The 13,709-nt window shown below is 42.4% G+C and overlaps 1 protein-coding gene across 1 annotated transcript in view; it reads right to left on the reverse strand.

Moving 5' to 3' along the window:
• Ttc29 (tetratricopeptide repeat domain 29) overlaps positions 1-13,709 on the reverse strand; it is a 200,009-nt gene that overhangs the window by 103,139 nt on the left and 83,161 nt on the right. The window contains exon 8 of the mRNA XM_028892914.2: positions 12,681-12,766. Within this exon, the coding sequence (XP_028748747.1) occupies positions 12,681-12,766 (86 nt within the window). The remainder of the gene's footprint in view (positions 1-12,680; positions 12,767-13,709) is intronic.

The raw sequence follows: 13,709 nt of genomic DNA on the forward strand, positions 1-13,709 counted from the left end.
TGTAAACAGGGTTGTAATGTACAGTGTTTTGTAACCTAATTCTTTACCTCCATATATCAATAATATTTCTATGTTATAAATGTTTATTGTTTAATTCCTCTTGTCTGTGAAGAGTGCTCAGCAGTGCTTTGAACAATCTGTTGTTGTTTTACATTTATTTTGTTTATGGATTTTTCCATGACAAATAGTGCTTATAAAATTGTATATAAAGGTCACAGCTAAGTCTCTGTATATATTAGTTATGCAGGTGATATCATGGCTAAATATTTGTATGTTTTAACACTTATTTCCTTTAGAAAAGTTCTGAAATAAGTATTCCTGAGTCAAAAGGTGTACAAATTTGTACACCTCCTTTAAAAAATAGCTAGTATTTATTGACTGTTTACTAAGTGATAAAAGTGTTATCTCTTTAGCTTGGTTAGTCATGAGGTAACCATCTCTCTATTTTACAGGTACAGAGAATGTACTAGAACTCAAGCCCAGCAGCCTGTCTGTGCCCCTTCAGACTCTCGGCAGCTGTGGGCTGCTCTGGCCACCCCTTAGGCTTTCCCTAGCTCATGGCTGTGGTCATAGCAACCCAGAGTTCCAGAGATGACTGCTGTAGCTTCTTCCCGGTGACTGGTGAAGACTGACTGGTGGAGAGGAGCGCCTGGGCTTCCTTGTCTCTCTGGCTTCCTTTGTGCATGGCAGCAAGTGTGTGGAAAATCCTTGTGTAGCCTTCTTTCTTGTGCCCAATTCTCCTGCGCAGAGAATCCCTTCAGTTAAGCCACGTGAACTCAGATCTGTGTCTCAAGTCGGCTTCCAGGGAAACTCAAACCTAGTCCTGCAGTTGTTAGTTTCGTAGTGCATAAATGCTCTCGCCTACCATGGCCCGTAATTAACACTGAAACGCAAAGCATGTCCCGTATATCTAAAAATACATATTTGAGTAAGAATGATCAGACACATTCAGGTTGCAATCAAAAGTAGTCCTGACTAGGCTGTTCTGTGTTCTTTATTGTGAGGAGTCAAGTTGAGTTAACCACAGGTCTTAGCCCAAGTCACAGTTTAAACATCCATCTTTGTCTGTCTCTTAATTTTATGTTCATCTTTCCTCCCCATTCTTATTCCTCTCACTGGCCCACTGGCCTCATGTCCCCAAGAATCTTCTGGGTAGATATACCAGCGTAGGAGGAACAGCACGTTCCAATCATTCTCAGAATGTGGGTACCAGCAAACACTAACTGCACTCACTGCTCTCTCAGATCCTCACCAACCATTGATTCTACTTAAATTTCTGATTTTGTGCCTCTAAGTCATGATTTTATGCAAAATAATATTAAGCTCCTTCCTTGAAATGCTCACAAATGAAAGCTACAATATATGTTTCCACGATCAACTTCCTGCCTGCCATTCAGGAACAGGACACTGTTTTGTGATTAAATGAGTTCATTACTTTCTTTTCCTTTTCTGACTATCCTTGGCTGCCATCATCAAAATACACACACACAAAGAAAATCAATAAGATGTTTAGGAGAAAAACAAAAGCTCAGTCTTAAACAAGTACATTTTACTAGTTACTAATTAAAATTATGGGCTTATGAATGTAGAAAGTCTAAGGTATTGGATAAAATAAATTTTTATAAATCTACAAATTAAGTGTTAGGAATAAAGAATGGATGTTCCATTTGAATCTTAATATAAATTATTTTTTATTGAGCACTAATTATTCTGAATATCTAAACTCAATATTGCTATAAAGTGAAAAACAACCAATTTCCTATGTTCAGATTCATTTGAGAATACTTTGCGTATTTTCCTTGTGTTGTGAATCAAATTTTGGTCTCATGAAGGCTAGACAAGTAATTTAACTCTGAGCTTTACCCTAACTCTGGATAACCGTTGACACTGGGGGATGGGGAGTTCGAGGCCAGACTGGCTATGTGGCCAGCTCCAAGCCAGCCTCTTCTGCACAGCAAGAGCAAGGCCCTGTGTTAAAAGAAACGTTCACCACTTTTCTCTGTCATCACTCCTTGTCTTGAGGAAATATACACGATCTCTCCAACTCTACACTGGCGAAGCACAAGCCGTCCATTATTTCTCCTCACCCATCTGATCTCATAAGCATCCGCGGTTCCTCCAGGTGTGGTGTCTCCTTGTCTGCAGCCCTTAGATCAGTGTGCACTAACAGCTGTGCCTTTACCTCCAGGTCTGTCACACAGTCCGTCTGGTGACGAGCTATGCAGGTCGCTTTCTTGCTGTAGAGCACATTTTCATGTGCGAGCCCTGGAACTTTAAGGAGTGTACGTGCACTACACTCCATGTGGCACTGCTCAGAACTCGTGGGTAGGGACTTGAAGTTCTTTGCTTTTTAGAGACAGATAAAAACGATTACCCATACATTCATCTGCTCTCAAAATTACTATCAAAATCTTTTTATATCATTTTGTAAAGTGGAGCTGACTGGAATCTAAAAACTCAACAACTCTGTAAAGACCCTGTAGCAGCATTTTTTTTTAAAAAAATGAATATGTAAGATAATCACAAAGTATTGGCTAGTGTGGTATTTTAGATATCAAGGGAATCTAAAACTAGGTTTCTATTAAAAACACAATGTATGTTATTACCAGGTAATTGATTTTTATTGTAATTTAGGCCATAAACTTTTCTGACATAAAACATTTCACAATTTTGATGGAAATTTGAGTTTTTAGTTTACTAATTCCTATTTCTAAAGTTCAGTTTCTCAGGATCCTCAGAGATGGCCCAGGGGAGGAAGTGCTCGCTGCCCAAGCATGCAAATGGACTGGACTTTAGGACCCAGCACACAAGGAAAAAGTCAGAGGGACACACTGTCAGAGATGGGCAGCCGGGAGGCCTCCTGCTGGTCAGCCAGGCAGGATTAGGGAGAGCCAGGCTCAGTGAAAGGCTGTGTCTCAAAAACTAAGTTGGTGAACTATAGAGAAAGACACTTATCACCAGCTTCTAGCTCCCAAAAGCACACTCACAGGTACCTGCACACACAAATGGACACACACACATACACACAAATAAATAATTAATAATTAATAGAAATTTTCATTTTCTCCTTGGAGCTTCTGAATTGTGACTTACATAACATTTTCATCATTTAGATTGTAGACATGGCCTTTTGTGTATTGCTCAGTTTAAAAGAAGACAAAGACAGCAGGCTGAGAGAAGAGGATTATTGGATTGCTACAAGTCTCAGGCCAGACAAGTCTGGGATACAGAGTGAAAACTTAACCTCTTTCAGATCTCAAACCCAGGACCAGTTTCCCTCAGCACCTGTGGGTCCTCCCAGCACTTTTCACCCCGCCTCCACCCTAAGCCCCTCCCTCCCAGGGGCGCGGCTTCTACTTCCCTTCCCCCAGTCTGACCCCTATATAACTCTGCCATTTTGGCTACTCCAGTCTCTTGGCTTGTTGGCCCAGGGCCACCTCTCCACCTGCTTCACCTCTCTTGCCCTCCCTCCCCGTCTCTCCTCTCATGGTCTGGTTTAGTCTGCTGGCCATGTTCAGCCTGGACTTCCCTCTGCCCCCTTTCTCCCTTACATCTACAATGAAAGTCTATCCTCTCCGTACTTCAGGAGTAGTCATGCCCTCCTTTTATTTCATTCGCCACCAAAAACATAAAATAAAAGCCAAGAAAAAGAAAACAAAAAAATGCACACATTATTTTTTAAAACTATACCAGTATTGAAAACCGCTATGGAATTTTATTCAAGTAAAAAAGTTGCAAGGGTCATACAGCTCATTAATTGGGAAGTTAAAAATCCTGTGATTTGATATGATTTATTCTTCTGTGCTTATGGAAACCTCAGTAATTACTATAAAGTTACCTGATTTAATGTTTCAGGAAGGTTATAACTTAAGTACAGAGACAAGAAGAACAAAATTATTCATAAAACAATTGCTTCTCCATTCTCAAAATTACTAAGACAGATTTTTCTATACTCCTTAAAAAGCCATTTTCCATGTAAGGCTAACTACCCAGAAGGCAGTGTACTTGCACACTGAGCTCCCATTTGAGATCACTGCCCAGTCATTTGAACCATGTTCTTCCCATGTTGTTCGAAAATAAACCCATTTTACAAATGAGAAAGTTCCGCTGCTTTCCTCCTACAGCACGTTCTGCAAGTCCCTCCTTAGGCTTGTTTGACCCTGGGTGTTCTGGATGTTTCTCTACTGAGTACCACATATGAAGTGAAAGTGGAGAGCTGTTGGCATGCTGGCAGGTGTAGGTGTGTGTGTGTGTGTGTGTGTGTGTGTGTGTGTGTGTGAGAGAGAGAGAGAGAGAGAGAGAGAGAGAGAGAGAGAGAGAGAGAGAGAGAGAGAGAGAGCAGGTGTCTTGCCAAACAAAGGTCTGCACAGCAACACCTGGTGGAACTAGAGTCTATAAGAGCTGCCCCTACAGAGTTCTCAAGGGGACTGTCTGCGGCTGGAGCAGGGGGAGAGAAATTCAACAAAGGAGGAAGGACAGCTTCTCTCTCAAGTAAGAGAATGGCCACTGGGAGCCGAGCTCACACAGGCAGAGCCTCAAGCTGCAAGGTGAGTCCGAGTTCTCTTGTTTCTCAAGCTTTAGGGAAGGTTTCCTAATGATAAGTAAAGACACATTCTGTTTCATGGGTAGTGAAAGATATTATATTTAATTAAAGACCTGGCTCAAATCCTTTTGGGGGATGCCTTTTTTTTTCTCAAAGAAAAATGATATAAACAGTTTTCTACAAGATGTTGCCTTATTTTCATTATAAAAATGAACGTCAAGTAAAAAAGACAAATTTAAGTATTGTGTAAATGCATACATGAGAAGATTAATAAATGGTAGTTAAGAGAAAAATAAGATTAGGGATGGCGTGATAGCCCAGTGTGTAAGGATACTTGCCACCAAGGCCGGCCATTTGAAGTCATCCCTGGCACCCACATAGTGGAAGAAGAGAACTCACTCCTTCAAGTTTTTCTTTGACTTCCACACTCATGCAATGTACACACACACACACACACACACACACACACACACACATACACACACACACACATACACACACACACACATACACACACACATACATACACACACATACACACACATACACACACATACATACACACATACACACACATACATACACACACATACACACACACGGTACTTTTTAAAAGAAAGGAGTTTCTATGACAGACAAAGGCACAAAGTGTCTCAGTAGGAACTTTGCTCTATGTGTGTTGCTCCAGAATCTGCCAGGGTATGCATGCCAGCTAGATTAGAAAGAGCTCACTGCTCTGTACTTCAAAGGGAACTCTACATGGAAAGAAACTAAGCAGGAACAATTATTAAGAGTTATTTCCTCACCTCCCAATTTCCTGTCAGTGAAGGGCTATGGAAAGAATACACCATTCTTTGTGAGGAATGGCTTTTATAGATATCTTGCATCTGTTAGGTTGAAAGGATAAATAAAATTTCACTACAGTTACTTAATGAAACCTTAAGAACGCTTTATAAATACGACTAATGTCATCCATTGTTAATGGATATATACCAAGCAAGTTGTAGGTTGCCAGGATATTAATGTCAGTGTGTCTTTCTGACATATAGTCTTTACTTGCATTCTTTCTATGTGATGCTGCTGGGTAATGACAGAGATGTAGGTCAGCCATGCATGCAAGTTCAAAGCTTTGTTGGACGATTTCTACAACATCATAAAGATGCTAATGTATTAAACAATGAAGTGGCTACATTGGGCACATGGAATAACTAAATAATAGTATGTGTGATGAATCCTGTTGTATAAAAGCAAAAGAAATAGCAATCTTCCGGGCAGTGGTGGCACACGCCTTTAATCCCAGCACTCGGGAGGCAGAGGCAGGTGGATCTCTGTGAGTTCGAGGCCAGCCTGGGCTACCAAGTGAGTTCCAGGAAAGGCGCAAAGCTACACAGAGAAACCCTGTCTCAAAAAACAAAAAAAAAAAAAAAAAAAAAAAAAAAAAAAGAAATAGCAATCTGATGAATTTTGCTTTCCTTGTACATATTTTTTTTTTTAAAAAAAATGACTTTATTTCATTGTATTTGTGATTTGTGTATGTGTGTATGTATTTGTGCACATGAGTATAGGCCAGAAGAAGACGTCCGGTCCTCTGGAGTTGGAGTTACAGGGTGGTTGTGGGCCACCCAGTGGGGCGCTGGGAACCAAACTCAGGTCCCCTAGAAGAACCACAAACATTCCCAACCACAGAGCTGTCTCTCTAGCCCCTTGTAAAAGTTATGATTAAACTATATTTTTGGTGAATAATGGAAACCAGATTTTTCACAGGATGAACAACTGAATAAAGTTGGTTTCTGGGAACCGTTAAGGAGAATGAGGTATTAGGAAGGAGGGAACCGCACAGCCAGAGAAAAGGCCGAGGAGACACTTTCTTTCTTTAAGGTTGCGGTATGATCAGGACTTCTCACTGAACTGTAAAGGTGGAAAGCCTTATACAGTAAGACAGAACAAACATGCTACCTGGGGTTCCCCCTCTTATACTGGCACTCTTGCTATCCTGGGGACCCCACCCTCGTGACCATCTAAGTCTAACTACCTCCCACAGCCTCACCGTCAAATCCTATCAGCATGCGACTCTGGGGTAGGATCACTGACAGATGAGTTGTAGGGACACATCGAAACCACACACCAGTAACGCTTCATCACTACACTTGTATTCTTATTCTTGCCAACAAATTCTTTTGTTAAATATGTTGACAATTTATTAAGAAATGTTTTTAAATAGAGGCACATTAACATAAATTTAAAATTCCTCTTTCTGGTCAATAGAACTATTGAGTAGGAATGTTTCTTTTAAAAGACATGGCAGAATCATTAAATGGATAACTAGCATTATTGGAAGGGAGAACTGTGTGAGAGGTCGAGTCCAGAGGAAAAATACTGAAAATTTGATGATACCTTGGTTTATATACTTAAAACGCAAGTGACTGGATAAAAAGCTATAGCTCTAGAAGCAACAACAACAGACACCTCTAGGGGCTCCATGACTGCTGTGGGGCGTCTCTCTCCTCCCCACAGCCACACAGGACTGAGCACTGGCATTGCTTTAAAGCATGAAGATAACACTGAGACGTTATTGATGACACTGTCAGCGGACGATTAGAAAAGGACTTCAAAGAGAGGACAGGGGCGAGTGCTGCCTGTTTTCCTCACATAAATGGAGTCCAGCTATCAGTCATCTGTCACCTACCCATCATTATCATCTATTATCCATCATCTGTCTATGAATGGCATGAAAGAGTTAGGGAACAATTTCAGAGGAAGGGAGAGAGTAGGAATAAGAAAGAAATGTGAGCAAGGTACAGTGACACCCGTGTATGACGTCATCTAACCCGCTGCTGTACAGTGACGCCCGTGTATGACGTCATCTAACCCGCTGCTGTACAGTGACGCCCGTGTATGACGTCATCTAACCCGCTGCTGTACAGTGACGCCCGTGTATGACGTCATCTAACCCACTGCTGTACAGTGACGCCCGTGTATGACGTCATCTAACCCGCTGCTGTACAGTGACCCATGTATAATCATCTACCGCTGCTGTACAGTGACGCCCGTGTATGACGTCATCTAACCCGCTGCTGTACAGTGACACCGTGTATGACGTCATCTAACCCGCTGCTGTACAGTGACGCCCGTGTATGACATCATCTAACCCGCTGCTGTACAGTGACGCCCGTGTATGACATCATCTAACCCGCTGCTGTACAGTGACGCCCGTGTATGACATCATCTAACCCGCTGTTGTGCAGTGATGCACGTGTATGACATCATCTAACCCGCTGCTGTACAGTGATGCATGTGTATGACGTCATCTAACCTGCTGCTTTACAGTGATGCACATATATGACGTTATCTAACCCGCTGTTGGGTAGCTGACTGTGCTGGTTAGCTCTGTCAACTTGACTCAACCTAGACTCACTTGAGGAGAGAGTCTTAAAGAGGAAATATCCAGATCGGATTAGCTTGTGGGTACATCTATGGGGATTGTCTTGATCATCCTTGGATATGGGATGACCCAGGCTAGGGCAGCACCATTTCGCGGGCTGGGCAGGACTGTGTAAGAGAAAAAAAGCTGGAGTACTATGAAAGCAAGCAGAAATGACCCAGGTTTTCATTCTCTCTGCCCTTGCCTGTGCATGCGACTCTTGGAGCTCCTGTCTGGACTTCCCTCGATGATGAACCGGAACCTGGGACTGCAAGGCAAACAAGCCCATTCTCCTGCATGTCACTTTCTCTCAGGATATTTTATAACACGTCAGCAATGAAGCTAGGACACTAAGAATTTAAAACAAGAATCAAAGAACCTTTTTAAAAAATATTGATTATTTGCTTTGCGATTAGGTGACTATTTCCATCTCCAATCAATTAGGAAATCACCTTGCATATTTAATTGTATCCAGTCATTGTGTTTCTTGTGTATCCAGTAAATATAGAAGGTATTGTCTGTTGCAGACTTCCTAGCAGACCAAGTGGATACTCACTCAGAACTTTATGTAGAGAAAATCTTTTCATTCCCTTAGGAGTAGTTCCATGGAGCTGACATGATGAAGGGTGTCCTTTTGAAGCTTTGAAGGGCAGAAGTCTGAAATCAGGTGTCGTGCAGCATCATGACTCTACTCATGGCTCTGGGAGGGGATGCTTGTCTGCCTCTTACCCCTCTGATGGGAGGGGATGCTTGCCTGCCTCTTACCCCTCTGATGGTCCCAGGTATTTCTTGACTTGGGTTTACATTGCTACCAACTCAGCCTTCATCCTCACATGGTCTTTTTCTCTCTGTACTGTCTTTTGTTCTTGTCTATTTCACATCCTCTTCTGCCTTTTTCTTAGAACATTGTTTGACCTTGAGCCCACCTCAGTCAATCCAGGACAATCATCTCATCTCAAGGTCCTTAAACTAATCACACCTGAATTCACTGGTTCCAGGGATTAGGAAGTGGCTGGCAGCACCACCTAACCTATTACACTCAGTGGAGTAAGCCTACTTATACCCCCACAGGGTACGTGAAGCAATTGACATGTGGAGAGCTCAAGGGACTGGCCTGAGGTTTTCCAGCTAATAAGCTGAGAACATGAGATTCATATTTACTTCTAGAAAAAAAAAAACACACTTTCTTAAAAGAGTAATGGTTTCCAGAATTTTCCACTTGGATATCAAAGATAATTTCTGTGATCCACTCTTTACTGGACTATCTTATATCATGGACAGCATAGGATACACCAGAATTCCCTACTTCATGCGGTAACTCTGTAGTTAAATTAGTCACATCTGACAAGGCTGTTTGTTGCACACTGTATGAATTAGCTTTTTTCATGGCTGTGAGAAAGTGCCTGAGGAAAACAAAAGTGGGGAGATGGCGTCCTCTGGCTCATGGGTTCGGAGATCTCAGTCTATGCCACTCTGCCCCATTGCTGCTATTGTACAGAAAGGCAGAGCGTCATGGCAGGGGGAGTGTGGCGAGCAAAGGGACTCACTGCACCTCACACTGCACCTCACCGCACCTCACCCCCCTCCCCGCACCCCCGCACGACCTCACACACACCGCACAGCAAAGCACCCACACGACACACGCACCAAACCCACACCGCACCCGCATCAGCATAGCACAGAGACAGGACAAGGACAGACGGAGCCCTGGACAGGAAATGGGCCCCAAGAACGCACTCCCACACCCTGAGACACCTACTTCTTTGCTCTATGTTTTTTACACATTTATTTATTGTGTGTCCATATGTGTGCGTACATGTACCATAGCACACATATGAAGTTCAAAGAACAGCTTGCGGAAGTCAGTGATTTCCTACCCTAAGAGTTCTAGGGATCCAGCTTGGGTCTTCAAGCTTGGCAGCAAGCGCCTTTCCCAGCTCAGCCATCTGATTGCTCTCTATTTTTCTTTTTCTTTTTCTTTCTTTTTTGTTGTTGTTAAGGTTTTCTTTTTTTCTTTGTTGTTGATTTGAAACAAGGTCTTGCTTCGTAATCCAGGCTGGTCTGGAACTTATGGCAATGCTCCAGCCTTAGAATTCAAGTATTAGCATTACAAGGGTGAGTGTCTCAGTTAGGGTTGCTGTTGCTATGGTGAAACACCATGCCAAAAGCTAGTTGGGGAGGAAAGGGTTTATTTGGCTTACATTTCCACATTGCAGTCCATCATTGAAGGAAGTCAGGACAGGAACTCAAGCAGGGCAGGAACCAGGAGGCAGGAGCTGATGCAGACTCTGCTTACTGGCTTGCTTCACATGGCTTGCTCAGCCTGCTTTCTTATAGAACCCAGGACCACCAGCCTAGGGATTGCACCCCCCCCCACACACACAATGGGCTGGGCCCACCCGCATCAATCACTAATTAAGAAAATGCCATCCATGCTTGTCTACAGCCAGGTCTCACGAAGAGATTTCTCAATTGAGGTTCCCTCCCTGAGGTGACTTTAGCTTGTGTCAAGTTGACATGAAACTATCCAGCATGGTGAGTCACCAAGACTTGATTTCTTCAAAGTTCCTGTCTGTAAAGTTCCTGCTACCTCCCAAGTATGCCACCAGATCATCAAATCCATAATTAGATTTAGTCTGTCAGTGAGGGAAGTGTATTCATGGTCCCTTCACCTACTAAAGCCTCATCTCCAAACATTGTACTGGGGACCAGAACATAGGGGTCTTTTAAGGGGTTATTTCATATTCAAGCCATAACACATGGAATTTATAATAAAAATATATTGAAAATAATCTTAATGTCCAGCCATATGTATCCATGCAGGCCTTTTAAAATGAAGCAAATGTATAATTACATATGAGATTTTCTGAGAGAGTAGATTTTGAGTATTCTCAGAAAAATAAGGCAAGTTATGAAGAATAGGCTAATGAGCTTGACTGTGACAATCACTTTCCAGTCTATACCCATTTCAAAGTAGCATGTGGCATGTTTTACAAACTAAATACACACATTTATCTGTTAACCATCCCTTGGTTAACCTGTAACCATGAAGACGAATGTGGAGCATGCCTGAACCTGTGTGGAAAAGTTCATTCAGGACACAGAGCTGTGTGTGTGAAAAGCAAGCATTTCACACATAACAAAAGGATGCATACTTACATGCATTTATATGTGCTGCACGTACTGAATGTCTTAGAAAGGTAAGTCACAAACTTGCAACTGTGTTTGCCTTTGAGAAAAAGAACGTGGAGCTAAGTGTGGGGATGGAAGGGAGCTTTCTGTTCTAAGTGCTACTGTGTGACTTGATGCTACCTTGCTACAGAGCAAGGGGGTGGGGGGAGGGAAAGAGAGGGAAGCGGGGATGAGAATCCAGGAGCTGGTTTTCACCTAATTTAATTTTTAGTTTAGTCTTTGTCTCCCCCCCCCTTTTTTCTTCTTTGAGACAGTCTTGCTATGTAACTTAGGCTGGCCCCAACTCAAATAGTCCTCCTACTTGAGTTTCCTGAGGCTGGCACATACCACCATGCTTTACAGTTTTTTAGCTTCATCTCTTAATACATTTTGTCTTCCTCAGACAATTCATTACTCCCCAAACAATGTGTGTGTGTGTGTGTGTGTGTGTGTGTGTGTGTGTGTGTGTGTGATGTGTTTATGTGCACCACTCCATCATCACCTTTGTGTTTTCTGCATCTGGAACCCCCACCGCCCCACTGTTCTCCTGTGCAGCCCTCCTGGTTTTCAGTGCTGGACTCTACCCCCTCGTCTCTCTTCACTCAGAAGCTCTGAGCTTATGCTCTGAATTATGGTCCTGTTTCTCAGCTGGTCACTTCCATTAAATTAGCTCCTGCAGGAAAGCATGCATCTTGGTCATGTGTACACTCTCCAAGCACCAGAACAGAGCTTTGCTGAACACATAGCACTGACCACAAAATTTAAACGGCAGAGTCTTTTAGGAAAAGCTATGTTTTCTGTGAGGACCAGTTTCAAGGGAACTAGAAAATAACACGTGACCCAAATACAGGACTCCTACTTAACACAAATATCTAAAGGAGCCAAGAGATCCCACAGCTCAGCATCAAACCTGCACTATGAAAACTAAGGTAAGTACATGGGGTGTAGATGGTTAGGAGGCCGCATTCAATAAACAGTACAGATAGCACAAGGAAAGAAAACTGATTTCAATTCTAATAAAGAAAACCCGGCTCTGATGTTTGTACTTGTTTGTGTCCCATCAAACAGAGCAGGCCCTGTTACAAACTATACAAGCACTAATTCTGTCATGCAGTAAGACATGTCGAAGATTGGGACTATCAGCCTCTCACTGCCCCGCCCCCTGCCTCCAGACCCACATCTATGCAAATCGCACTGTTGTTGAACAGACACATCCTCACATTCTAAAATCACATTCTAAAATCACTGTGCTTTCTGCGTTTAGTCTTCCTTCATTGGAAACTATTGTCCCTTGTTCTGGGGGAATGGGAGTAGAGGGTCACATTACTCAGTGTATGTAACTTCCCTATCTCTTAAAGTGCTTCATAGTGGCCGACTATAACTCACCTTAGATGACCAATAGAGCCCACTTTTTCATGCTTCTAGGAGACAGGTATTCAGTTTGGATCTCCATAAATAGGTGTGCTGATGTCAGACCTAACCTACCTCTTCTGACCTTATGATAACGTCAGATATTATAAAATGATGATGTTCACTTCGACTTACTGTGAGTGCAGTTTCATATTCTCCAGCAGCCAAGTGGGCTGAGCCCAGGTAGAGGGCAGCTTCTCCTTCCATGCTTCTGTCATTTCCTGAAGTGAGGATGTAGAGAAGTCACCATGGTGTTGGTGGACAGACACCACACAGAAAAAAAATCCTCATCAGTCAAGACAGTAGACAGTCACTCTTTTAAAAACTTCCACACATACCAATGATCCTTGAAATTAACCTGCATTAAAAAACAAGCAGTGTGTGTGTGTGTGTGTGTGTGTGTGTGTGTGTGTGTGTGAGAGAGAGAGAGAGAGAGAGAGAGAGAGAGAGAGAGAGAGAGAGAGAGAGAGAGATTAAGTAAGACCTATTTGGATCTCAAATGATAGGTTAAGATACTTTAGTGATATAAGTATAAGGAATGTGTAGACCTACAGTTGTCCAACATGTCTGTGACAGCTTACATGAAACAACCAGCAACACCTAACAGCGTACCTGGCTGCACACGCCTGCCAATCATCTGTTTCCAACAGGACACGTGATTAATCAGTCAAGAATGTTGGTCTGACAATGTTCAATTCAGAATTGCTGGTTCAAGCTTATGTGAGAATGACCAGAAAAGTTCTGCTTCTTGGTACAGAAGTCTATGCACACACTGAAATGGAAAAATGCTTTCCTCTGCTAATTATGCTTTCTCCTTCCTAATTTCTCTGATGTATTTATTTCAACAATGACCCGGTTCTTTCCAAAGGCAAAAGTGTAAAGGTGTAATGTATGGTTCAGTAAGAGGTATGGTGTACTCCTGGTGAATCCATAGCTTATTTACATTACTATGGAAACATAATCTGTAAACTTTATATGTTAGAAACAACCATTAAAAGTTTTCTTTAAAATAACACTATTCTTTTTCTGCTTTTAGATGTCACTGTCATCCAAATCCTGGAAATGCAGCTGCTGACAAATCCCTGTTGGCTTAGGTCTCTACACAGTCTCTTTGGTGTCTGATTCTGGATTCTAATCACAAAGGACTTCAGGAGTGTGTGTCCT

The sequence above is a fragment of the Peromyscus leucopus genome, chromosome 5 (assembly GCF_004664715.2).
Source record: "Peromyscus leucopus breed LL Stock chromosome 5, UCI_PerLeu_2.1, whole genome shotgun sequence".
NCBI lineage: Eukaryota > Metazoa > Chordata > Mammalia > Rodentia > Cricetidae > Peromyscus > Peromyscus leucopus.